General features: G+C 37.6%; 4 protein-coding genes across 4 annotated transcripts; 2 read left to right on the top strand and 2 right to left on the bottom strand.

The window, feature by feature from the left end:
* Nucleotides 1–926: 926 nt before the first annotated feature.
* LOC118761659 (enkurin-like) lies at nt 927–22,791 on the bottom strand. Its single transcript, XM_036499764.1, has 3 exons — nt 22,685–22,791; nt 1,576–1,708; nt 927–1,287 (listed from the first exon to the last, which is right to left on the bottom strand). The coding sequence occupies exons 1-3, from the start codon at nt 22,777–22,779 to the stop codon at nt 970–972; spliced, it is 546 nt and encodes a 181-aa protein (XP_036355657.1). The 5' UTR covers nt 22,780–22,791; the 3' UTR covers nt 927–969.
* Nucleotides 22,792–25,011: 2,220 nt separating this feature from the next.
* LOC115230682 (smad nuclear-interacting protein 1-like) lies at nt 25,012–25,659 on the top strand (the record flags this gene model as incomplete). The annotated part of the gene is made up of 1 exon (XM_029800817.1): nt 25,012–25,659. A coding segment is annotated over exon 1 (648 nt), but the record flags the coding sequence as incomplete, so codon positions are not given.
* Nucleotides 25,660–25,984: 325 nt separating this feature from the next.
* On the top strand, nt 25,985–26,889 carry LOC115230683 (lipase member K-like). Its single transcript, XM_029800818.2, has 3 exons — nt 25,985–26,070; nt 26,105–26,486; nt 26,691–26,889. Exons 1-3 carry the CDS (start codon nt 25,985–25,987, stop codon nt 26,874–26,876), a joined length of 654 nt encoding a protein of 217 aa, XP_029656678.1. The 3' UTR covers nt 26,877–26,889.
* Nucleotides 26,890–27,110: 221 nt separating this feature from the next.
* Nucleotides 27,111–27,834, bottom strand: LOC115230684 (tektin-4-like). Its single transcript, XM_029800819.2, has 2 exons — nt 27,546–27,834; nt 27,111–27,347 (listed from the first exon to the last, which is right to left on the bottom strand). Exons 1-2 carry the CDS (start codon nt 27,794–27,796, stop codon nt 27,128–27,130), a joined length of 471 nt encoding a protein of 156 aa, XP_029656679.1. The 5' UTR covers nt 27,797–27,834; the 3' UTR covers nt 27,111–27,127.
* Between the last annotated feature and the right edge of the window lie 32 nt (nt 27,835–27,866).

The raw sequence follows: 27,866 nt of genomic DNA on the forward strand, positions 1-27,866 counted from the left end.
GAAAAAACGGGAAGAAATAATAAATATTTGTCGTCAGAATATAATTCACAACGACGGTGATTTCCTGGTGGTCAACAAGCCCTACGGAATGCCAGTCACTCGAGGTTGGGCTATTCTGGTCTATTTTAGACCAATATCATCCTCATGACCTTCGATCGACGTTGCTTTGCATTGGGAATGAACTACATATTTCCGAACCCTCTTCTTTCCACCCAATCGGTCGGCCAGATATTCGGACTACTGGCGTTGTTATTTTCTGCAAGTCGTGTTGTGTTCATATTGTAGAACTGAGGCAGCCAATACGTTATGTCGGGCACACTACACTCAAGGGAGAGTGGACAAGTCGTACAAAGCAGTGGTTGTCGGTCACCCTAATCCAGCACAGGGTAGTGTTTATTTGAGATTAGTAGGTGATATTAATGTGCCCGTTGGACATTTCAAATGTGCTGACAATCGATTCAAGGTAACTCACTTTGTATGTATGTCTGGCTTCGATTCCCAGCAGTGCTTTTTAAGAAATGTTTCTTTTAAAAAACAGTTGCACTACAAAAAAGAAGCTCGGACATTTTATAAAGTGGAGAAGCACAGTCTTGACTCGAAATGCTCGCTTGTTGATTGTACGACCACGTTTGGGAGGAAGCATCAACTGCGTGTACATTTGTCATTCTTTTTGGGCACACCTGTGTTGGGCGACCACCGTTATTCCTCCATCATGGGACGTGTACCTCAAGTCGAGCTATTTTCTCACCTTAGAAACTGACGGAGGCCACTACACAGTGTTTGGGGATTACTTGCTCACTCGCTCGTCACTTGCCGATGCTTCTACACTGCCAGTCGGTCACCCTCCCTTCAGAGGACGGACTGAGGACTTATTCTGCTCATATTCCTGACTATTTCACTGAAATATGCCACTCTCTTGGGTTGAAATAGAGTTGTGGAATGTTAATGGTGTTATTAGTGTTTTAGTTGTCAATCTGCAATGTAGACTGTTTTATAACGAGAAAACAGCTCAATGTCTTTCTGCAGTGATTCCATTTCACTTTCCAGCCTTTCTTTCCTTAGTCGTTTAGGAATTGTGTCAATAATCACGGACAGTCCCAAATACTGTCGATAAACCTCCTCCCAATTTGCCGTCAGTCCTTTCAATATCGATTTCTGTTCATGACTGGAAAGTGTGTGTAGAGAATTGTCCTCGGCCTTATTTTGAGCCGACCTGATCCCACCTGCCTTTCGTTCTTCCTCCTCTTGTTTTCTGTTGTAGAGATACTTGGGCACTTGTCCGTAGTCCTAAGTCGTCAGGTCTCACTTTCAACCTTTTTAAGGACATAGACTGGTTCCAGTCCTGAGGGTTGGAGCAAATTTGTATGTCCGTGTACAGTGTCAATGTACACTTTGGTTTTGTTTTGGGCACAGATGCCTTTGCGTCTTCAATGTTCTTTTATAAAGTTTTTGTTGGCGTCTGAGAGGATGGTTGGTTGATCGCTCCTTGCGGGAAGTCGTGGTTTCCTTTTATCGAGATATTCAAATTTGTGTTCTATGGACGAGTAGGACAACAAGTTTACTGTCAGGAAATACAAAATCATTCGCGTGTTTCCGTAGGTATTGGGTTGTGGATGGCAGGCTTACTTCGGGGGGTCCCATAGTTTTGTAGGGATATCTGTTTCTCTTCAGTTCTTCTCTCGTCTGTTTGGCATATCCCGAGACATATCTACATTTCTATTAGTCACAACTTTATTTTTGGTGGTTGAGGTGCCACTTTTTTTGGTAATAAATCGTAAATGTATTCGTCCGACAGCATATACGGTGCTTAGCAACTTATAATTTATTCACTAAATTAATGTTTAGACAAAAATGACATCCAATCCCCTTAGAAGTAATCAGTTGTTTAGGAAATATTTATTAGTGTCTATTATTGTGTTAGAATTCTAATTTGATGTATTTGGCCAAACTAAGTCGTTTGAGAGTGAAACAGACAACAAGGGCGATTCCCAATCCGCTGTACAGAATTGTTGAAAAAGCCACTTTTGTTAGGTTTAATACTTTTCTGTTATTATTACTGATTGTGAATTGGTTTGCTGGGAAAATTATATAATTTGGGAATTTTTCAAATATCCCATGCCAACCAACATTCAGACTTTGATTTTTTACGCTCCATGTGAGACTAAGAAACCCTCTATTTTTGATAACAGTATCGTTTGTAGAGCAAGATGAGTCGGGTAGTGCTGCTATGTTTGGAAATTCACCTTCCGCATGAGTAAATGTAAACTTAGCGCCCGAGACGTGGACCACCAAGTCAACAAGAGACAATTTGTGGACTAAATCTCATCTTTTTATAAAAATATGAACTTCCCGAGACCTCCATATTGAAGACCACAATAACCCAGGACTCCCTCTCTTTTTTAATTTGTTTTATTCGCGTGTTGAGTTTTGTAAACATGTCATAGTCTCACTCTCAGTTACTCTAAAACTCACATCTTCAACAAGCACATTATAACATCCAATTGACCGAAGCTGTAGCAATCGATGGTGGAATTGTCTGGGATTCGGTTACTTGGGAGTGATATATACTGGAATGGGCGAAGAGAGCATTGATATTCCATTTGGTCGAATATTACGTCCAAAGAATCAGAAATGTTCTAGATTGGTTGGAAAAAGGAAAACTCTGTCGAGACCACATTGATATGTCTTTAAATGAGTAACAAAGGACACTGATGGGATTTTTCCAATAATGTCGTTAATCATATCAAAGGTTTTACCCAAGGAATTAAAGTTATAGATCATAAAGGTCGAATTCTGAAATAAATATACACAAAAAACCTCATCAATTTTAGACACCAATTCCAGTTTGAACTGAATAGTCTCATTGGCTGAGGTATAAATTTTAATCGTCCCATTTTGGTCTTCACTACATGGTACGAGATATTCATAATCACACAAATTGGTTTTACAATTATATTTAGTATTTTGAAGCTGATAAACGTGACCACTTAATATCTAATCAGTAACCAGATTACCCTATCGAAAGTTCACTTTTGATGACAGTCTGGTTACCATAAAAACCCATATTCCAACTTTGTATTCTGCTCAATTTTTTGATATCAATAGATATGCATTTATTGAGTAACTACCTTTATTGTAAGTAAAATGGAATCCCCAGAGTTTTCCTGTTTGGCAGATTTTTCGGTTGTCAGTTGCGGTCAGTTCAAATAGGCAGTTTGCACTAACTAAAAGTATTATAAGTTTCATTTTTGATTTGTGGATGATTAAAATTCTATTTAGTTATAGGTTTGAATTAGTAAAACTTTGATCAGATTAATAATAAATTTATCACAAAAATAACGAAATAAATAAATTTATTGTTTTATAGTTTATGTGTCTTAAATATGGCCAAACTCTATCCGACGAGCGAAAAACGAAATGGCAGTACAGAACTCTAAAATGCCCCAAAAGACAAGAATTAAAGCTTAAAATAGAAGTAAAACGTGAATATTCTTCGGAAAGTGAGGAAGAGAAAGTCGAGAACATAGTCGGGACCTTAGAACTAAGTGGCAATCTCTTAAATTAACTTAGAATTAGATAAAAAATAGTTTTAAATAATATGTCGCGACCCACGCTGGCGACCATCCCACGCTGGCGACCATCAGTGAAGGTTATGACCTTCAGTTGACAGGTGATTAGTTATTTAATTTAAACCGGAAAAAATTCATTTTAAGAAATGGTTTAGCGTCATTTTAGAAAAAAAATTATGGTTTCTCTCAAATATGTTAGCATGAAAAAAGCGACTCAATTTCATTATTAATGATCGGTATATTTGCGACTCCTAACTCATAGTCTTTATCTAAAGGACGAGAATAACCAAAAACACAAATTGGTCATTTGTCTGGACAATGAAATGGAGATGAGGACACTAACATTCGTCATTCACCAAGAATCCCACTAGGGAATACGAAAGCTTCAGAAAAAGTGCAGTGAATTCTATTCACTGTAAAACGTCCTGCAAATCTTTAAAAAATAAAACTGCTTCTGGTAAGACTTGAAATTTAATTGAACAAGTGGTGAATAAATCCAAAAATTGTTTTATCAATTGGATATTGTCAGATCTTGAATCCCCATATGAAGAAAAGGGAAAAATATAATGTCTAAATACAGATTAATGGTTAGTTGTCTTTCCTAACAAACATTTAGTTCGAATTACAAAATAGTTACTATGAATAGAGATAAAAAAAATGTTAAGTTTTTTGATTTTTTAGCAATTATCTTTAGTCAGTAATTAGTGTCAAACTATGTAGGTCGCCCTGTCAATCTTGTCAACAATGAAGGTCGCTCTGGTCGCCAGCGTGGGATGGTCGCCAGCGTGGGTCGCGACATAATAGATAACTCGGCAAAGAATGGAAAGACATTTATGATGATTAAATGTTTAAGTTACTGTATTTCACATGCTGTGAATCACAAATCTAAATAAAGTAGGATTAATCATTGGGATGTAATTGGAATGAGTTATTGTTTGATTATAATTTGACAAACATTATTCACCGCAGCTGCATCTTTAGAAAAAGAACAAAGTAATAAAGGCAAAAAATGCCATTAAAAAATTGAAATCCATTAAAATTTAGTATATAATGTCACAGGCATCGAAAGACCCAAGTTTGAAGGGACCCTACCCTAATTAGATTTTCATACACTTAATAATTGAAATACCCAAAAGGGGATTCTATAGGAATAGGAAGTTTTATTGGAAACAGAGAAGGGTTAAAGGTTAGGGGGGAGTTTGTATAATGAAACAATAGGACTACCCTATCGACTTCTTCCCAAAAAAAAAGAGACCCCCTCAAGTAAATTTTTTTTTTTTTTTTTTTTTTTTTCTTTTCTACCTCTGCAGGTACGTCCCAGTGACAATTGAGTTGGATTTATAACCACTTATAGCTTTTTCGACAGTTTCACCGACCATGGAGGATTTACTTTCAAGCCACAGGGGGATTGGATCTTCAACTTTTTGGTGGTAAGCAAGCTTCAAAGCGAGCCTGCGAGACTTTTCAAATTTAGTTAAGATGGTGTCCTTCTTTTTAGAGAAGTACCATCCCTCTTTTCCGTATAGTAGTCCCAGTAGGATCACCGTATTGAAAACGTAGAGGAAAGTATCAGGCTCCAAATTTAACTTCCTCAGGCAGAACAGAGCATTAGTTGCTTTCCTTTTACTTAATTTTGCGTTTTCGAGATAGTTTCCCTTTTCATCGATGAACAAGCCAAGATATTTAATTGAGTTTTGTCGAGGTATGTTCTTGATCAGGCACGGTAAATTTATTAAATTTCTGCTTTCTGTGATTCTCAGTAATGCGGACTTCTCACGCGCAATAATGAACATATTTTCATCGCACCATTGCTCCACTGTATTCATATATGATATAATCCTTTGTTCGGATAAGGCAGGTTTCGATGAAATGTCAAGGATTACAACATCATCGGCGTATATCAAAATTTCCGTCCGTGTGTTGACAGGAGACGGCAGATTGCTCATCACAATGTTGAATAATAGAGGACTGAGGACTGATCCTTGAGGGACGCCTCTTTTAAGTTTCAGTTCATCCGAGTCATAGTTCAGAAAGCTTATCACAGAGCGCCTGTCGCGGAGGAAGTCTTTTAGCCATAGGAATAGTCCTTTGTCTATGTGACACTTCGCCAGATGTCTAAGGAGACCGAGGTGCCAAACCATATCAAAGGCTTTTGAGATGTCTAGAGACACAATTGTCAGACACTCTTTGAAATCCAGAGCCTTTACAATCGACGAATTGAGTGTATAAAGACAGTCAGCACAGGAACGACCCCTCCGAAAGCCCCACTGCACGTCTTTGAGATAACCATTTCTCTCGACGTGTTCAGAGAGTCGTTCAAACATTACCCTTTCCATTATTCGACTGATGGTAGGAATTAGGCTTATAGGCCTATAACTTGTCGCCAAGTAACCAGGTTTTCCAGGCTTCCGTATCATCCTTACCTCCGTCAGTTTCCATGAAGAAGGGACGTATCCCAAGCTCACACTGCGGGAGAAGAGACATCCCAAATATTCGTAAAGTTGCTTGGGAGCTTCTTTGAACATGCGCATGGTTATCTTGTCCTTTCCCGGAGCGTTATTTTTGGAGTATCTAACTGCATTTTCCACGTCTTTGCACGTTATAGATTCCGAGCACATTGGTAATGAGCTAAGATTGTCTTCCAACTCTTTTTCCATATCAAACAAAGCTGAATCAGATAGATTTGTATCCGGATTGACTTCTTGTATTCTTTTGAGACTATCAGCAATATGTTCGGGATTTCTTCATGAGATGCAGGGGATCCATCTTGTTTTAGCAGTTTAGGTATAGTTTTCTCAGACGTCGAGGTTAATTTCGAGTAGACCTTCCAAAAATTTGGACTTCCTTTATGTAGCTTTTTGCACTCAGTATTCCATTTTTTATCCTTCGCCACCTTCGCCGATTTTCTTATTTCTTCCGTAATGGTGAAGATTTCACTTTCCAAAACGGACCGGTCACGAAAATCTGCGCAGCGCCGGAGTTTGTTCCTTAGACATTGTTTTTTCCTTAGTAGGATTTCAACATTCATGTTTGGCATGTGAGTTTTCCTATTGTTTGAGACGATTTTTGTAGAATATGTTTCCAGATAAGACTTTATGTATCCAATAAGGGAATTGCTAGACTTCTCGAGGTCCTCAGATGAAGAATTTTCGTCAAGTTTAGGAGCGAAATTGCTCAGATAAAGTGTAAAACATTTTCGGTAGTGTTCCCAGTTTATAGTCGAGAGGTTATATCGTATAAAAGTTGGTTTACCCTTTAAAGGTCCAAGGTTGAGTTTGTATAAAATTGGTAGATGGTCACTTCCAATATCATTTAAGGTGTACGGTTGTTCCATAAATTGAAGAGTAGACATAGAGACCAATGCTACGCCCAAATAGTCCCACCCTCCTGGTGAGTAATGATTTGGGGTTTTTGATGTGATGACCGAGAAACTGAGAGATTCTGAAAGCTTCTTAAGAATGATGCCATCCCTGTTGGTTCTCAGACAGCCAAAAGATGTGCATTTGGCATTTAGATCCCCGAGGAGTATTGACAAATGATTGTGTTTATCGGCAAAAAAGTCCTTGATAAGCGATGAGTAATTGGAAAGGGATTTTGAGTACATCCCTCCGATTGTTACCCACCCTTTTTCCAGAAGGACGTCGATTGTGAGGAATTCACACAATTCCTCGGACACAATTTTTAGATTTTTCACCCTTAGAGTTGATTTGTAGTAGATAGAAGTGCCTGTTCCAGCGATCGAGCCCGGCTTCCACTTAATATCAAGGGAACGATAGCCATCCAAGTAGTAATCATCATGTTTTTTGATTTTTGTTTCGTTTACGATCAAAAGGTCCACGGGGTTATGGGATAACATATCCTCAATCTCTGAACGCCTTCTCTTTAGAGAACGTGCGTTCACAGCGATAATAGACAGAAAGGGGCTCACGCCTGATCAATCCTTTCCCTTCCAAGAGAAGGGGACAACAGATTGTTGATATCGAGGCCTTTTTCATCGCATATAGCGATTATTTTGCGAATCATAGAGGTAAGCTCAACGTCGATAGTTGGTGCTTTCCTCTTAAAGCGGGTTGGAGGCTCTGTGTGTTGTGTATTGGGAGGCAAAGTTGCGTCTTCACTAACATCTGTTTGCGTTGAGGAGTCAAAACAGCGGGAAATTGTGGGTTTTCGCCATACAGATTCAACGGCCTCCGCTTTTGACCATACAGTTTTTGAGTGTTCTGCTTTGGCCAGTCTGTCCCTGGCACTGAGCTGCTTTTTTAGTTGTTCAGTGGCTGCCTTAGCTGAAGAGCAGCCACCGTAGCAAGCCAAATGCCCACTCAGACCGCAGTTTATACATTTTTTCTCAGTTTTTCCTTTAATCGGGCACATTTTCATATTATGATCACCACCACAGAAAAGACATCTTTCCACTTCTTTGCAGAAGTTAGCAATGTGACCAAATTGTTGGCAGCGAAAGCATCTTGTTGCTGGGTTTTTAAACCATTCGCATCGTATTTTTTGAAATCCCACTTCGATTCCCATCCTTACAAGCGAAGTGGCTTCTGCCCTCGAATTCAGACTCAACTTTCCAACAGGTATACTCCGTCCATTTTTGTAGAACCGTTGGAAAGTAAAACCGGGGTTGAGAATTTCTTTGAGGTAAAGATCCAGGTCTTCCTCGGAGACCCAAGATGGTATTCCCTTCAAGACTACGGTCGATGGTTGCAGACTGCACGCAGAAATATAATGGCCGTCCTGGCCAAATGGTTTGTTATACTCGAAGTCATTCACAAACGAGTCCCTATCACTAGAATTTGAGAATTCGAGGGTAAAGTCCCCAGACTTCCTGGCAGTAATTCGGGCCTTCTGTGCAGTCTCGGATTTGGTTAGAATATTAAAGGACTTTATTCGTCCAATCGCATAATTTTTTATCTGCAGCGAGAGGACAAGAGACTCAGTACAGTTTGGATTGTTCAAAGAGACTTGAGAGGAGTGTGACCCCTCCTCATCTTTGATACGGATTTCATCTTTGCGTTCAAGCTCTTGAGACACAGAAGATTTTGAGTTTTTGATAGTTTTATTTTTTGCACCACGAGAAACGAAACGTGTCATGGCCTTTTTTTTTTTTACCTAACGAAAGGGGATTCTAGAGATACTTGCATGACCTCAAAATATTTCTATATTAGTAAAATTATGATTACATTAGTACTGCTTTAATTTCAGAAAATAAATAGACTAATTATAAATAATATAATAAATATTTCAAATGAATGTCATTACAATTTACAAAGCCAATTATATATAGTTAAAAACAAAGTAAAGTAACCAATCGTAAACCCACTTATACCCATTTCCACCACTTCATAGATGTTACCTAACCCTAATCCTAACCCTACCCTAAACCTAACCCTAATCCTGACCCTAACCCTACCCTAATCCTGCCCCTAACCCTACCCTAAACCTAACCCTAATCCTAACCCTAACCCTCATGAGTAAGGTCACAATGTCGCATGCATGTCATAATTTGATATGTAAAAATAAAATTTTAGACAAGCCATTCTAAAATAATAAATTAAACATTAGAATTATTATAAAAATAATTAAAATACTATTTTTTACATATAATTTATGCCTGCCATTTACTTTTGCCTTTTTAATTCTTTCTTATTTTCCGTTTAACCCTGGGGGTCCCTTCAAGACGGTGACAATAATATCGATTAATTTATTTATTATAATGCCTTTCTACAATGCAATTCTTGGTTTTTAATTTGCTTCATTTATAGGGATACTTTTCTGTGGGTATATATACGGTACAATACGGGGAGTTTATGTTAAGGAACTGAATATGAAAACATCTATAATTATGACGGCTATGCATACTATTTTTTAAAAAAACAGACATACATCCCGGATCACTTAGAAGCATGTACTAACGATGGATACTACACAGCCGATATAACAAGTGCTACCGAAAATGACGTGATCGCAAGTAAGCAATCCATTTATATTCGAGGTGTCATCAAAAAGGACTATCTTCTCGGAATATATAGACATTACGGAGGCTCTGAATATTTTAGTTATCACACTGGCCTGGAAGCTGTAAGTGACAATAACAAGAGTCTAGAAATATAAAAACTTCGCCAAAGGTATTTCTTACTTCAAAGATGATGCCACTGCTGAAATGATGCATAAGAGTGGTCAGTGGTTACTTGCGTATCAATGGAGATATTCCTATGTTCTTTGTGAAATCTATATAATAAAACACTAAGTTGTGTGTCTGTCTGTCTGTCTGTCCGTGTACACTTATATATCTAAAAAAGGAAATGTTAAGATAAAGAAGATGAATTCAAACTCTTCAAAGAGATCGGTCCCTTAGGAACATGAAATCAATAAAGAGGTTAATATGATGAGATAATGAAGGTGATTCGACCTCTTCACGAGATCGGTCCCTTAGGAACATGAAATCAATAAAGAGCTTAAAAAGATATTCATGAGATAATGAAGGTGATTTGACCTCATGATGAGGTCCCCCAAAACCTTCAAGCCAAAAAATTAAAAAAAAATTATTTTCTGCGTTTTTGTTAAAATGAACAACAAGAAAGTCCTCGACTCACATGATGAGGTCCCCCAAAACCTTCAAGCCAAAAAATTAAAAAAAATTATTTTCAGGTGATTCGACCTTTCCACGAGATTGGTCCCTTAGGAACATTAAATCAATAAAAAGCTTAAATAGGATATTCATGAGATAATGAAGGTGATTCGACCTTTCCACGAGATCGGTCCCTTAGGAACATTAAATCAATAAAGAGCTTAAATAGGATATTCATGAGATAATGAAGGTGATTCGACCTCTTCACGAGATCGGTCCCTTAGGAACATTAATCAATAAAGAGCTTAAATAGATATTCATGAGATAATGAAGGTGATTCGACCTCTTCACGAGATCGGTCCCTAGAAAATTATAATTTTTAAAAAGTCAAAAAAGATACTCATAATAATAATAATGTAAATGATTCGACCTTTTCTAGATCGGTTCCCTTAAGAAATCAAAATTTAAAAAGAAATTCGTGATTGATTTTTAATGTTTTAATTAGGAAGTTATTCCCGAACCTAATCTTTCCAAAATTAGAAGTTTCACGTATAATATCATCTGAAATAAAATCCTACTTCCAGGCTAACTATTTTCATTGCTATCTGTGCGCGCATGCAAAATTAAGTAATGGAATTGTTAACAATTGTGCAAATTTGAATTTCAATATTATCATTATAGATACCACAAAAATACCTCTCTCTCCCCCTTAACAGAACTTCAAACGATCAAAAATTAAAAATAATTATTTTTTTGTCAATAAATTACTTTTTAACAATCATTCCATTATTGAGGATGCTATCAGAGGATAACTCTAAACACTAAGTTGTGTGTCTGTCTGTCTGTCTGTCCGTTACACTTAATATCTAAAAAAGGAAATGTGTAAGATAAGAAGATGATTCAACTCTTCCAAAGATCGGTCCCTTAGGAACATGAAATCAATAAAGAGGTTAAATATGATGAGATAATGAAGGTGATTCGACCTCTTCACGAGATCGGTCCCTTAGGAACATTAAATCAATAAAGAGCTTAAATAGGATATTCATGAGATAATGAAGGTGATTCGACCTCATGATGAGGTCCCCCAAAACCTTCAAGTCAAAAAATTAAAAAAATTTATTTTCTGCGTTTTGTTAAAATGAACAACAAGAAAGTCCTCGACTCACATGATGAGGTCCCCCAAAACCTTCAAGCCAAAAAATTAAAAAAATTATTTTCAGGTGATTCGACCTTTCCACGAGATTGGTCCCTTAGGAACATTAAATCAATAAAAAGCTTAAATAGGATATTCATGAGATAATGAAGGTGATTCGACCTTTCCACGAGATCGGTCCCTTAGGAACATTAAATCAATAAAGAGCTTAAATAGGATATTCATGAGATAATGAAGGTGATTCGACCTCTTCACGAGATCGGTCCCTTAGGAACATTAAATCAATAAAGAGCTTAAATAGGATATTTCATGAGATAATGAAGGTGATTCGACCTCATGATGAGGTCCCCCAAAACCTTCAAGTCAAAAAATTAAAAAAATTTATTTTCTTCTGCGTTTTGTTAAAATGAACAACAAGAAGTCCTCGACTCACATGATGAGGTCCCCCAAAACCTTCAAGCCAAAAATTAAAAAAATTATTTTCAGGTGATTCGACCTCTTCACGAGATCGGTCCCTTAGGAACATTAAATCAATAAAGAGCTTAAATAGGATATTCATGAGATAATGAAGGTGATTCGACCTCTTCACGAGATCGGTCCCTTAGGAACATGAAATCAATAAAGAGCTTAAAAAGATATTCATGAGATAATGAAGGTGATTTGACCTCATGATGAGGTCCCCCAAAACCTTCAAGCCAAAAAATTAAAAAAATTATTTTCAGGTGATTCGACCTTTCCACGAGATTGGTCCCTTAGGAACATTAAATCAATAAAAAGCTTAAATAGGATATTCATGAGATAATGAAGGTGATTCGACCTTTCCACGAGATCGGTCCCTTAGGAACATTAAATCAATAAAGAGCTTAAATAGGATATTCATGAGATAATGAAGGTGATTCGACCTCTTCACGAGATCGGTCCCTTAGGAACATTAAATCAATAAAGAGCTTAAATAGGATATTCATGAGATAATGAAGGTGATTCGACCTCTTCACGAGATCGGTCCCTTAGAAAATTATAATTTTTAAAAAGTCAAAAAAGATACTCATAATAATAATAATGTAAATGATTCGACCTTTTCGTTAGATCGGTTCCCTTAAGAAATCAAAATTTAAAAAAGGAAATTCGTGATTGATTTTTAATGTTTTAAATTAGGAAGTTATTCACCGAACCTAATCTTTCCAAAATTAGAAAGTTTCACGTATAAATATCAATCTGAAATAAAATCCTACTTCCAGGCTAACTATTTTCATTGCTATCTGTGCGCGCATGCAAAATTAAGTAATGGTAATTAGTTAACAATTGTGCAAATTTGAATTTTCAACATTACTCATTATAGATATCCACAAAAATAAATACCTCTCCCCCTTAACAGAACTTCAAACGATCAAAAATTTAACAATAACTAACGTTTTTGTCAATAAATTACTTTTTAACAATATTTCATTATTGAGGATGCTATCAGAGGATTAACTCTATTTCCCTTGAGATATAGAAGATATTAGTTGTTAATTATAGATTGTTTCATTTGTAAGATTTTAAATCAAAAGTGTTTGTAGAATCTGCCAACAACATCGCAAGTCGAAACTACAGTCACCAAATTCACTTTGAAATTGTTAATTAATCTTAATAAATTAAATGGATATACGGTCGTATTTATGTGAATTCTCAATCATCTATATAATTATGAAATAAATAGATTATAATTTGAAGTAGATAGTTTCAATTAAGGTTTTTCCAGGTTTAGAATTAAAACTTCCAATTTTAGAAAATTTGATAAATATCTAAATTAAGATGTTTCCATTTTAGGAAATTTTATTTGTATTAATATAAAAAGATCCGTAAAAATAGTATAATATAGTTTGTTACATAGAAAATAAACATTTCAATAGCAATAGTATAATATAGATAAGAATGTCTGAATTGAGAAAGCACAATAAATTCAGAAATACAAAAACAAAAGACAAGAAATCGGAAGAAAGAGAGTTTGGGGGGAGAGGAATAATCAAAAAAAAATTGGTATCTAATAGTGAGGATTTGGAAATTATAAATGAGCATAAAATAACTAATACTAGCTTACTAAATTTTGCAATATGCGCTAATAGTATGGAATTAGAAAGCTTGCACCAAAGCCATAAAAACAAATATCAAAAAATTTCTGAGAACAGGAATGAAAATAGTGATTTAACAAAAAAATTGATAAAGTAAATCACAACTTGACAAAGGTAATAAAAATTTTAATCTATTTTAATAGATATTTGAACAAAGAAAAGAAATAAACAAAAGACAAATGCAGAAAAAAAGGAAAAACGAATCTATACAAACAAAAATTATTCGAAAAGAAAACAACAGACAAAGGAAGACGATTGCAAGAAGTCAAGAAACAGAAGAAAGAAAAATTAACAGAAAAGAAAACGACAGACAAAGGAGGACGATTGCAAGAAGTCAAGAAACAGAAGAAAGAAAAATTAACAGAAAAGAAAACGACAGACAAAGGAGGACGATTGCAAGAAGTCAAGAACAGAAGAAAGAAAAATTAACAGAAAAGAAAACGACAGACAAAGGAGGACGATTGCAAGAAGTCAAGAAACAGAAGAAAGAAAAATTAACAGAAAAGAAAACGACAGACAAAGGAGGACGATTGCAAGAAGTCAAGAAACAGAAGAAAGAAAAATTAACAGAAAAGAAACAAACAGAATAAGAAACGTTACAATGAGAAGCCAAAAAAATCAGAAGATCGTTATAAAATATCAAGAAATTATATCACGGAGGAATACGAAATTATATAATTCTAAATTATTGGGAAATCTAGGATTTAATTATAATGCAGTTAATGATTTTAAATATTTGGGGAATATCGGCACTATGTCCGATATATGTAAATTTTGTTCGGCCCTAAAATTTAAAGGGGAAACAGCAGGCATGTGTTGCAATCTTGGTAAGGTAAATTTGCCTTCCTTATCGATTCCACCAAAACCACTATTGACGCTATTAAGAAATGAATCGCCGATCTCTAAGCATTTTCTTGAAAATATTCGAAAGTATAATAATTGTTTTCAGATGACATCGTTTGGAACAACAGGTAATTTTATTTATACGGGTTATATGCCCACATATAAGGTTCTTGGTCAAGTTTATCATAGGATGGGGTCACTACTCCCAAATGCAGGTGAGCAACATAGCTTTTTACAAATATATTTTTTGGAAAATTTTGAGGATCAGTCAACAAGAAGATTAGAAACAGAACCAAAATTACGTCAATCTATAATTAACATGTTACAAAACATGTTACAAGAACATAATTCATATATTTTATCTTTTAGGACTGTTATGCGGACTACAAGAGAAAAGGACTATAAAGTAATTATTCATGCAGATAGGACACCTACGGGAGCACATGAAGGACGGTACAACATACCAAGTTCTAATCAGGTTGGGGTTTTGATAGTAGGGCAACAATATGATAAACGAGATATTATCGTTAATCATAAAGACAGTGGACTACAGAATTTCAGAACACATCGTTCATATGATGCTCTACAGTACCCTCTGATATTTTCAAGAGGGGCAGATGGATATAATTTTAAGGTTATGCAGCAAAATCCACTGACAGGACAAAATACAAATAAAAAATTAGCTGTATGGCATTTTACTCCTATAGATTCATGCTAAGAAAAGAAGAATTTAATACTATTCATCGAACAGGACAATTGTTTTAATCAATATTTAGTTGACATGTATGCGAAGATTGAATCTGAGAGACTATTATACTTTCGTTTAAATCAACGAAAACTTAGAGCAGAAGAATATATACATCTCAGAGATGCGATTATTAATGATGGTAATGTTTCTGATGTAGGTCAAATGATCATATTACCCTCATCATTTACAGGAGGACCAAGATATATGCATGAACGAACACAAGATGCAATGACATACGTAAGAAATTACGGTACTCCAGATTTATTCATTACGATTACGTGTAATCCTAAATGGCCAGAAATTATTGATAACTTATTCATAGGTCAAAAGTCCGAGAATAGACATGATATAATTGCAAGAGTTTTTAGACAGAAAATTATTAAACTGATGGACCTAATAACGAAGAGTCATATATATGGGAAGACACGATGCCATATGTATACAGTTGAATGGCAGAAAAGAGGACTTCCACATTCACACATTTTGATATGGTTAGTTAACAAAATTAGGCCCACTGAAATAGACGACTGCATATCCGCTGAAATTCCAAATCCAGAAGAGGATCTGGAATTATATGAGACCATCAGGAAAAATATGATACATGGTCCATGTGGAATTCTTAATAGGTCTTCACCATGTATGAAGAACGGTAAGTGTAGTAAAGGGTATCCAAAAGAATTTCTTTTCAATACTCAAACAGGAGAAAATGGGTATCCTCTTTACCGTAGGAGAAGGCCAAATGATGGGGGACATACAGTGACTATCAACGAAGGCAAGGAAAATGAAATAACAGTGGATAACAGGTGGGTAGTGCCTTATAGTCCACTGTTATGTAAAATTTTTAATGCTCATATAAATGTAGAATTCTGCAACTCAATTAAATCAATTAAATATGTCTGCAAATACATCAACAAGGGGTCAGATCAGGCAGTTTTTACTATTGAAGGACGGGATGAGGTGACTCAATACATGCATGGGAGATATATTTGCAGCAGTGAGGCTGCGTGGAAAATATTTGGATTTCCCATACATGATAGATATCCTTTGGTAATGCATTTAGAGGTACATTTGGAAAATGGACAAAGAGTTTACTTCAATGAAGAAAATGTACAAGACCAAATACAAAACCCAAGGAATTCTACACTAATGGCTTTTTTTGAACTTTGTACATTAGACACATTTGCAAAAACATTATTATATTGTGAAATTCCAAGATACTACAGGTGGGAAACTACCGGTAAGAAATTCAAACGAAGGATAAGAGGAGAACCAGTGAATGGACATCCAGGAATTGTAAGTAGTGATGCATTGGGCAGGGTGTACACAGTTCACCCTAATAATGCCGAATGTTATTGTGTTAGGTTACTTCTGCATAACATCCGAGGACCGACATTTTTTACCGATTTAAAGACAGTTGATGGAGTAATCTGCGCAACATTTAGAGAAGCCTGTTTTAAATTGGGACTTTTAGAGGATGATAAAAGCTGGGACGACGCATTGACCGAAGCTGGGATTTTCAATATGCCATCAAAGATTAGATATTTATTTACATTGATGTTGGCATATTGTAATATATCAAATCCTCTACAACTGTGGGAGAAGCATAAAGAAATAATGTGTGAAGATATATTAAAGAGGGATGCAAAATCAGGTTTTGACGAGGACATTTTTAATGAAGGATTACTAATTATTAATAGATCACTCGAATCAGTCATTGGGAAAAATATATGTGAGTACGGGTTTAGCGTTAACAGTCAAAATATTACAAATAATTTGGAATATGACAAATATAATTTAGAAGAACTACAAAAAATACTTAATGAAAGGGAACCGAATTTATTGGAAGGTCAATTAAGAATCTACAATGAAATAAACAGAAGATTGAAGAAAATGATGGTAAAATATTCTTCATAGATGCACCGGGAGGTACAGGTAAAACATATCTATTAAATTTATTATTGGCAAAGGCGAGATGCAATAATAAAATAGCTATAGCAGTTGCTTCTACAGGTATTGCGGCTACGCTTTTAGATGGTGGACGAACAGCACATTCAATGTTCAAACTACCATTAAATCTAGCAAAGGATATGGAGCCAGTTTGTAATATTAAAGGAAATTCACTTATTGGGACTATTATACGTGATTGTAATCTAATAGTATGGGATGAGTGTACAATGGTAAGTAAAAGAGCATTTGAAGCAGTTGACAGAACTTTTCGCGACATCAAACATTCAGATTCACCTTTTGGTGGATCGGTGTTAGTATTAGCAGGTGATTTTAGACAGACACTGCCTATTATTCAAAGAGGAACACCAGCAGATGAACTTAATGCATGTTTGAAATCATCGTATTTGTGGACCTTGGTAAAAAAATAAGTCTAAATGTAAATATTCGTGCACAAAAGTCAGAAACAAATTCATTCGCTAAGGTACTTTTAAATGTAGGGAATGGAACACTCGAAACAAATTCAGAAGATTTTAAGGTATCACTACCTCCAGAGTTATGCATAAATGTAAACAGACCAGAAGAATTATTAACCTCAGTTTATCCAAATCTAGAGGAAAATTACACATGCTTTGACTGGCTTAGGGAAAGAGCAATACTAGCACCACTAAATGACGAAGTACATAATATTAATTTAGATTTGCTCATTAAATTACCAGGAATGGAACGTATTTATAAATCTGTAGATGTAATTATGGATCAAGAAACAGCATGTGAATATCCTGTGGAATTTCTAAATTCTTTAGAACCGTCAGGGATGCCTCATCATACTTTAAAATTAAAGGTAGGAGCGCCAGTTGTTCTATTACGAAATCTAGAATCTCCAAGGTTATGTAATGGTACAAGATTAGTAATAACAAATTTAATGTCTAATATTATAGAAGCAACGATATTAACGGGGAAAAATAAAGGAGAAGATGTTTATATTCCAAAAATTCCAATAATTTCGGATGAATTACCATTTAGATTTAAGAGACTACAATTTCCATTGAAGTTGAGTTTCGCAATGACAATCAACAAATCACAGGGACAAACCCTTAAAGTAGTAGGTTTATTTTTAGCAAGTGAATGTTTTTCACATGGACAATTGTATGTAGGTTGTTCTAGGGTAGGTGAACGAGAAAACCTATTCATATACACCAAAGATTGTCGTACAAGCAATATAGTGTATCAACAAGCATTACAATAATAAGATCTATATAATATTTGATAATTTTTACTATAACAATCAATTTTTTATTATATAGACGAGTGCTTTTCACATGGCCAGCTGTATGTGGGATGCTCAAGGGTAGGTAGAAGAGAAAATTTATATTTGCCAAGGATGGACGGACTGCAAACATCGTTTATCCACAGGCCTTAGAATAAGGTTATATCAAAGCAGGTCGCATTTATATATCTAAATAAATTTATAGTTATTTAAGGAAACTGCGAGCGTAGCGAGCAGGCCTCCGCAGGAGCTAGCTCGCAGTGAGCAAAGCGAACTGCTGAGCTAGTAGTAATAAGGTTTTGTGTCTTTTAAGATGAAATTTCATCATTGGGCGTAAACATAACTTCAAATAAACTTCTAAATTGTAATGCAACTGTAAAATATTAAAATAGTAAATTACACCATTTGTTGTATTCGGGGGACACTCGTACATATTTATTCTGTAGAACGACTACAATACTTCTCAAAGATTTGCAAACATGATCACGACGGATATGTATTCATTCGGACTATGGACTAGAAAATTGTGCAATACAAAGTATAATCTTTACTTTTAAATAAAAGGTGATAAAATTGGATCGGTATACGTCGGAATCATCCAAGAAACGGGCGAGTTTGTGACAAGTAAAGGAGATTTGGCGGTATTTGAACATTATATTTGTTTAGTCGTACCTTCCTTGGAATTCCAGTCAACCTGGAAGTAAAATGTGTGTAATAAGAAATGTAAGTAATAACGGTAAGTTCGAAACAAACGATTGCAATATAGGAAAGCACATCATTTGTGAAACAGGTAAGTTTTATTTGTGTCAATCTGTAAGACAAAGTTGTGTCGGAAGCAACTTTGACGGCATGCAGTTCAAAGAGATCTCATTGTATGCGGTTGGAGTGACTAAGGATTAGTTTTCAATGATAAAATACTGGAGCATGACGGATGGAAATTTAGTCTATTTAACATGAATACGACGCTGTCTGTCGCCAAAACTATCTGTAGTACACTGGGAGACGACCTCTTTGTTCCTCACAATGAGAAAGAAAATTGCGTTATTTCTGGTTAATAGTTATTTTGTAATGTAAAAAGATAATATGGAATTAACTATTGGATTAAACTTTAAACAAGAGTACGTTAAGAATGCGTTTCTTCCGGGAGACGATATCAAGAGTGTAATTTTTTGAATGAATTTTTGTAGAATTATAGCAATTGGAAAATAGGATACCCTAACTCGGATACTAATCGAAGTTGTGTGTATATGAATCCCGGAACTGGAATGTGGGAAAACGATGTTTGTAGGAATGCTTCATTTGTATGTCGGGGACAAAGTAGTATACAATCTACGATAAATTGTTCAAACAATTTTTTAGGTCTCTTTATGTGAAATAGTTTCTAGAGCCACAAACTAGAGCTTACTCATTTATATTTGGCTCTAAAAAATATGTAATGTTTGGTTATCGCAAGACTTTCTACGAAGCAGTACGACTGTGTTCATATTATGGCCTAAACCTTATTCAAACTACAAATAACTCAATAATTAATGAAATAACTAAATGTATATTCAAAATATAATACTAGACATTATTAATGAGACTTTTTACATGAATTACAGATAACGTGGAATGACCAATTGAACTGGATAGATACAATACCTTCGGTTAAAATTATTTATGGGCTATATTTAGGGTACTCCCAACTGGAAGTCTGGAGAACCCAAAAATAGAGACTATCATATTTCATGCGTTAGCGTTTCATCTGACAAGACATGGGCGACCAATATGTGCAGTGAAGAACATATCCCAGTGTGTGTCCAAGATTGTTAATTATTCATAACATACACTCATGTATTTATAGATAAAACGACAAAACCTACATTAATGCCTACTGTTCCAACCACGACTACCACACCGACCATTACAACTACTACTTCGACTACTACAACGACCACCCCGACAACAACCACCACAACTACTACAACTCCTACAACCACAACTACTACAACTTCTACGACAACAACAACTCCAACAACCACAACTACTACAACTCCTACTACAACTCCAACAACAACTACTACAACACCAAACACAACAATCCCTAGAATTTTCAACACCACACGCACTACAACTCTCAACACTACAACTTCTAACAGCACATCTAATTCTACTATCAACAAGACAAGCAGTATACTTTTAACACACGACATCCATAATAACTCCTAACAGTATAACAAAAAGACATCAAAGCCAACAAATCAATCACCAAAACCTCCATAAAACCTTCTAAAAGTAATATATTAGGATAATATTTTAGCAACATTTGATCCAAATATAGCAGCTTGTAATAATAAAATAATTTAATGTTGCAGCTCAAGTTATTCATCTGGGACTAGGCGCTGGTGTCTCTTTTGGAGTTTTTTCATTCCTAGCTGTCGGATTCGTGGTTATAATTTTACGCAGGTATTTACTTTTATGATCGATAGAATAAACACTTCAATTAACAAGTTGTTACCACTTGGAAGCTTTCGAAATATTCAATCGTCTTCATTTTAGGGCGGTTTGATCAAATTCAGTGCAATAGTAGAACAAGCATTTAATCTTGCTAATATCATTTACTAACAAATACCTTTATTAATAAAAAGAAACTAATTAGCTTTGTATTTTTTCAGATTTTTGATGTGAGCCGAGGATGACACACCACGCACCTCCTCTTCTTATTCCTCATTTTCTCTGGAACTGCAGACCTCCGAGAAGCTGCAGTCTAGGGCTTTTCTGTAATTAAACGTCAGCAAAAAGCTGGATCAGCGAGACACTCTCCAGAGTCCACTTAAAAACAGTTGACTTCATATAAAGACTTATCTACACCCAACTGTCTTAAATACCACTTGTGGTATTCGGTGACCAGTTCAACGCATGTCTTCACAGACGGAATGACATGGAGTTAGTAACTAATAGATTAATTTACCAAATAGGCTATTTTTACAAAAAAGTTCAAATACAAAGTTTACTATACAATTTCGCTATTAAAATTTAAATTTCATTCCAAATATAGGCAGTGGAATGGTTGAATATATAAGAAAAACATTAAATTTATTTATCAAATTCAAAAAAGCTGGCAAAATCAACAATGAAAAATAATCGCACTTTAGCATTAATTTCATGATTCGAAGCCACCAACTCACACTTTGAGGACTTTTCGAGTATGGGAGTAAGCATAAACGACAAAAGCATGTCTTCTTATTCTCGTCCTCAATAACTTCTGGCAGAGTTTGAAGTGAATGAAACACTCCCACCTAAGCAGTAGAGGCTGGTGATAATGCCTCTTTGCAGAAGTGTAGTTTTTTGCGAACTTGATGGCAATGAATAGTCAAGAAACGTGTCTATTTTAGACCAATACCATTCTCATAACCAATTTTCTTCCGACAGAAGACAATCAAACATACATCCCATCCTATCTCTCTTTGGCTCTGTTCTCCCACTATCAAAACACCCCACTGTTCTCGGACTAACCTTCGACCCAACGATGTCCTTCAACAAACATGTCTCGAAGATCTCTGGCAAGGCTAACAGGCGTACAAATATCCTGAAAGCAATAAGTGGTCACATCACTGGTGCGCAGAAACCACTTCTCAAACGTGTGTATAAACAATACATTCGCCCTGTCCTAAGCTACGCGAGTCCGAGTTGGGCTCCCTGTCTATCTATGAGCTCCTCTTTGGCTCTCCAATCAATTCAAAACAAAGCCATGCGCATCATATCCGGGTGCCTGAAATCAACACCCATCGACCATCTGCACTGTGAAACCAACCTCCTCCCGATAGAGGAACATCTCAACATGAGAGGAGCACAATTCCTATTCGCTTCGCGAAAATTCTACCACCCTTGCACTGGCACTGCCCTAAACACGCTAAATGACAACGGCCGTGCTTTGAAGAACACGCCTGCCAAACTATACTCCCGGTACTTGCCAAAATCAATGGCCTAAACCATGTTCACAGCCAATGAAAAAAATCCACGACTTCATTTCAACGTCGTCCATTCTAAGGCTGAAGCCTAACTCTGTCCTCAACAAACTTCCTCCGGAAGTTCACCCCTCCGAATTGCTTCTGGAGCGTTCCGATCAGATCAACCTTGCTCGTTTCCGCTCGGGCCACCACCACTCACTAAACTCCTACGCTCACTCATTGAACGCCGTGATCTCCCCGGTATGCAACCTCTGCTGTGCCGAAGATCACTCAACTGACCACCTTTTCCGCTGCCCTGTTCTCCTCCCTGTCCGCAGGAAATTTGCTGTCCACTCCCCCGAGGTCCTTTGGGAACAACCCGCGAAGGCGCTGTTGTTTCTGCTAGCCGCCGGTCTCATACCCTAATGTGAGACCGGGTTATGCAACAACAAACAACAATTTTCAGTCCCATCCTGTTTCTTTTCAGTTCTTCTCTCGTCTTTTTGGCATATCCCGAGACATATCTACATTTCTATTAGTCACAACTTTATTTTTGGTGGCTGAGGTGCCATTTCTTTTGGTAATAAATCGTTAATGTATTCGTCACTTTTGATGACAGTCTGGTTACCATAAAAACCCATATTCCAACTTTGTATTCTGCTTGATTTTTTGATATGAATAGATATGTATTTATTGAGTAACTACCTTTATTGTAAGTAAAATGGAATCTCCAGAGTTTGCCTATTTAGCAGATATTTTGATTTTCAGTTGTGGTCACCGTAAATAAGCAGTTTGCACTAACTAAAAGTATTATAAGCTTTATTTTTGGTTTGTAACTGATTATTATTATTAGCACTTCCCGTAGGAACATAAACAAGGAAAGGAAAGAGTTATATCCCCACACGTGCCACACACGATACAATCTTCTTAACCATCGTTTGCCATCCTCTGCGGTTTTGTGCAAGCCATCGCAGTTCGTCCAAGTCCTCGCATTGTTTCAGGGTTTTGCCCACGTGTTTCAGATCGTGTTCCAGCGCAACCGGCAGTGTTGTGCGGGGACGTCCGCGAAACTTTGGGCTATCCGAAAGAAAGTACTCTTCCATGGCTTGGCAAGCAGGTGAGGACGGGTCCATTCTCAGGACGTGTCCGAAGAGCCTCCAGCGGCCATCTATGATGTCCTGGCTGACTGGCACCGAGTTACTGAGTTTGTAGAGCGAATGAGTTGTTAATTTTCTTAGGCCAATGCAGGCCATTTAGGACGCGAAGCTGTTTTCTGTGAAACGAGTCAAGATTCTTTAGTTCGGTGTCAGAGATGCCCCATGTAGATGAGTTGTACAGTAGTACCGGTTTGACAAAAGCGTTGTAGATTCTAGAGCGTAGTGATGGGTTCCCGGGACAATATCGTAGCCAATCTTTCATGACAGATTTTAGAGCAACAGCGGCAGTAGCTTTCTCCGCTGCATGATTCTTCTCGGTCTCCAAGCAGAGAGCCAAGCTTCTTCGAAAGTCTCCATTTTTCCATAGTTTGGGTATCCGAGCGTGATACATCGACCACGTCAGTCTTGTCCGTGTTCATGATTAAGAACCATTCTCCAAGTTTATCCGGTGCAATCTCCAATAGTCTGAGTAGGGCGGATTTGTCAGTGGACACAAAGTCGACGTCGTCAGCGTAAATCACTTCAGTTATTGACTTGTCATATAGACCTCTCAGCTCTCGTAAAGCAGCCTCAAGGTAGATCACAAATAACAGAGGCGAGAGAGAGTCTCCTTGGGGGTTCCCACATTTGTTGGGAAGGATCTGGACGACGTTGTCCCAGGCGAACAGTGAGGTCCGTATTTGCCAATAAGACCTGTATCATTCTGATAGCATCTTCATCTAAGAAACTCCGTAGAACCCTCATGAGGAGATCGCGATGGATGGAATCAAAAGCTCTTGACATATCGATACCCAGGATTCTCGTGGCACTTTTGTATCTTTGGTGGGTTCCACACCGCCATCGGTGGCCCCAAAGACATCTGCGGTTGAACGTCCTTCTCTGAATTCGCTGTGACTCGGTGACAGAAAGTCATTGACTTTGTCTCCAATACGATCCAGCACAATCAGCGAGAGAACCTTCCTCAGGGAGTTTAGAAAATGACTGGGCGGAGATTTTCTACTGAACCAAGAGGTTTGTTCGGCTTTTGAATAGGGATCAGAACTCCAGAGCCCAGCGGGAGTGAGTCATTTGTAGCAAACATATCGTTGAGGATGTTCGTGATGTTGCATAGAAGAGATTTGGGCCCATATTTCAGCAGTTCCACATTAATGTTGTCCGGTCCCGCAGCTCGGTTATTCTTGAGCCTGCTAACAGCCTTTGTAACTTCCTTCAAGGAGATTGTATTCTTCAGTCGTCGTGCTGGGCCAGAGAAAGGCGAGATTTGTTCGGTGTTAGCGTTAAATCGTTGTTCAAAATAGTCCGCAATGACTCCCACCTGTTCTCCCGGGTCAGATATTTGAACCCAATTACTGGTTTGGAGTCGAAGTTTGGGGCGGTTTTTCTTCTTCTTAAGCAACCGTAAAGCCATAAACGTGCGTGCATTATCTTTGAGGGTTTCCAGTTCTCCAAGACGGGAAGCCAGGATATCCCGGCCATATTGGAGGTTTAGGGTCTTTATTTGTTTTTGGATGGCAGCACGCCGGCCTTTCAGTGCGAGTTTGGTATCCATATCTTTGGTGTTCTCAGTCCTCAGCTTAAGCTCCTTTTGTAACTGATTAAAATTCTATTTATTTCTAGCTTTGAATCAGTAAAACTTTGATTAGATTTATAATAAATTAATTACAAAAATAACGAAATAAATAAATTTATTGTTTTATAGTTTGTGGTGTCTTAAATATGGCCAAACTCCATTCGACGAGCGAAAAACGAAATGGCAGTACAGAACTCCAAAATGCCCCCAAAAGACAAGAATTAAAACCCGAAATAGAAGTAAAACGTGAATATTCCTCCGAAAGTGAGGAAGAGAAAGTCGAGAAAATAGTCGGGTCCTTAGAACTAAGTGGAAATCTGTTAAAAGACACGAACATGGTCAACGGAGTCATTATCAAGTACAACGAGCCTCCCGAGGCACGAAAGCCCACAATTCGCTGGAAATTGTACCCCTTTAAAGGCGAGGAGAGTTTGGATGTCATTCCTGTGCACAGACAGTCCGCATACCTTTTGGGACGAGACCGAAGAGTGGCTGACATTCCCACAGACCACCCTTCCTGCTCAAAACAACATGCCGTCCTCCAATTCAGAGTTGTGGAAAGCAGGGAGACTGATTCGAACAAGACCGGGTCCTCTCTGACTGCCCTGGGAGTTGCAGAGGCCACAGATCAAAAGTCTTTTGTGGTGAAGCCTTACATCATTGACCTTAATTCAGCAAACGGGACATTTCTCAACCAGGAGAGGATCGACAGTCTCCGTTTTGTGGAGTTATTTCCTCGCGATGTACTTAAATTTGGGTTTTCCACTCGAGAATATGTATTAATGTATCAGGATATGTTTAATTAATAATAATTAATTATTTAAATTAGCTGGTTTTGTGATGTTATGTATTCTTCTGTGTTTTATTCTAGACCGCCCCTCTCTGCCACAATTTGGCAAAATCCTGTTGGTCTTGTCGGTTTGTGTGCTTACATGGGATTACATGAGCACTGGGAACCTTCATAGACTCGAAAAGGTCCTCAGTGGGTTTAATGTGAAGAAAGAAGTCTATCTTTCTCTGGTTTTAACTCTCTGACTACTCTCAGTACGATATTGTAGTCCAACGGGGGTATTCTTGGCGTGAATATTCAGTGGTGACCCGGACGGGTATATTCTCACCATGCAGCGAATAAATGGAAAAAACATATCTCGTCCTGTTTTTATCCAACATGGAGTCCTCTCCAGCAGTGTGGATTGGCTGATTGGGTCCTCCTGTTTAGGTGCCCCACATTCCAATTAGTAGAATAGCGTGTGTTCTTGCCGACAGTGGTTTTGATGTATGGTTGGGCAACGTTCGAGGAAATATATATTCACGTGCTCACTCTACTTTGTCCCCCGATGAGGATGAATTTTGGAATTTTTCATTTGAAGATCACGCAGCGTTCGATATCCCTGCAATGGTCTCCTTTGTCCTCACATCCACCAACAAGGACCAACTTGTTTATATTGGGCACTCACAGGGGTCTCTCATTGGACTTATTCAGCTTTCGAGGAATCAGGAATTCGCTGATAAGGTCGCTCTTATGATTGCATTGGCACCCACCCTCTCCTTCCAGGGAGTCTACTGTCCATTTCTATCCCTCGCCCCCTACCACCGACATTTCTATGTTTATTCATATTTGGTTAGAATAGAACTTTGTGGGCAAAAAGTGGTTTCTTCAGCCCACTACTATAAGTTTGTTTATTGGACGGACAGTGTGTGCAAATCCACTCACTCGTTGGGTCTGTCTGTTTGTTATTGGACTGTTCAACGGGTTTAACACTCAGAATTTTGACTTGGTATTCCCGGGTCATTATTAGAGGATATGCTCCCCACATACCTCCAGTTCCAACCTTCTTCCACCTCCGTAAAGAACATGGTCCACTACTCCCAAGTCATTTCCTCTGGACAGTTACGACATTACGATTACGACCAAGATAACATGCGATTTTACAATCAAGTATTCAATTTCTGTCACTCAAGACCACACCCCCACTCTACAATGTATCCAATATCCACACACCCATTGTGATCGTGGCTAGTGAAGACGACGTGCTCTGTCCTGCTAGTGTTGGCATTTTGTTTCTCAGTTCAGAACGTCCGTTTTCTAGAATCCACTTTCCCTAACGTCGTCGAATCCATCTGGCTTGACAATTTTGCTCATCTGGACTTTGTGCTAGGAAGGGAGGTTGTCGACAGAGTCTACAAACCACTGATTTCTGCCATTGAGAGACACTGACTTATAATCAATGATATTAATGCTTGTTAGTATTGTGAGTATGTCTAGTTGGGGTATCCCAGGAGTGTGATAGTGCTGGGGTACCGTCTTCTCACCGGCAGAAACTTGTTCCGGTCAATGAAGAGACTTTGTTCCTTTCGTTGAATTTGGTCTTGGGTTTGTAGTTTGGTCTCATTGCATCTCTTCAAAGCATTTTCAAGCTCGTTCTCTTTTTGTTTGAGTGTAGAAATGGATTCGTTTATTAATTTCCAGTTCCGTTCGAGTCTGCCATGTGAATAAGTAAAATCGACTTGGCCTGTGGGTCATCGCCGCAAAGTTCTACTCCTGGTCTCATGTCGTGGGTGTGGAGTCTTGTTTCTGCCAAACGGAGTGGACCGTCCTTGGCTCTGATCTCGAGTTGACAATTTTTAAGGGCATTTTCAATTTTTTTGATTTCTTGATTGGTCTACAGTACTCATCTACAGAGTTACAAGTCGCAAGTTGTCCTTCAATTTTTCAAGGGCGGTCTCGACTTGGTTTATTCTGAGCCCCACGGACATTTCAACTCGATCACTCATTTCTCTCAAATCTCGGGATGTGTCAGTCAACACTGAGTTGATTTTGGCTCTCAGATCTGCCGACTGTTTGACCGTTTCCGTGTTTCTGTTTATGTTGTTGAGAGAGAAAGTGGCCCACTCCATTGGGGTGTTTCGCCTGGGGATGACTGTTTTCATTACTTCAAGTCTGTCGAGGAAGGGTAGTTGATAGTTCCCGAAGATTCCTCAGTCAATCGGTGAGAATAGT

This window comes from Octopus sinensis, unplaced genomic scaffold, assembly GCF_006345805.1.
Source record: "Octopus sinensis unplaced genomic scaffold, ASM634580v1 Contig16134, whole genome shotgun sequence".
Lineage (NCBI taxonomy): Eukaryota > Metazoa > Mollusca > Cephalopoda > Octopoda > Octopodidae > Octopus > Octopus sinensis.

Coding starts and splice junctions, on each gene's coding strand:
- LOC118761659 (XM_036499764.1), bottom strand. CDS start 22,779: ATGGGTTTTTATGGTAACCAGACTGTCATCAAAAGTGACGAATACATT. Junction 1,709..22,684: donor CCTCAGCCACCAAAAATAAA/GTTGTGACTAAT, acceptor ATAGAAATGTAG/ATATGTCTCGGGATATGCCA. Junction 1,288..1,575: donor GGAAACACGCGAATGATTTT/GTATTTCCTGAC, acceptor CTGACGACTTAG/GACTACGGACAAGTGCCCAA.
- LOC115230683 (XM_029800818.2), top strand. CDS start 25,985: ATGCAGCGAATAAATGGAAAAAACATATCTCGTCCTGTTTTTATCCAA. Junction 26,071..26,104: donor AGTGTGGATTGGCTGATTGG/GTCCTCCTGTTT, acceptor CATTCCAATTAG/TAGAATAGCGTGTGTTCTTG. Junction 26,487..26,690: donor TCTATGTTTATTCATATTTG/GTTAGAATAGAA, acceptor ACATACCTCCAG/TTCCAACCTTCTTCCACCTC.
- LOC115230684 (XM_029800819.2), bottom strand. CDS start 27,796: ATGAAAACAGTCATCCCCAGGCGAAACACCCCAATGGAGTGGGCCACT. Junction 27,348..27,545: donor AACTTGCGACTTGTAACTCT/GTAGATGAGTAC, acceptor TTCACATGGCAG/ACTCGAACGGAACTGGAAAT.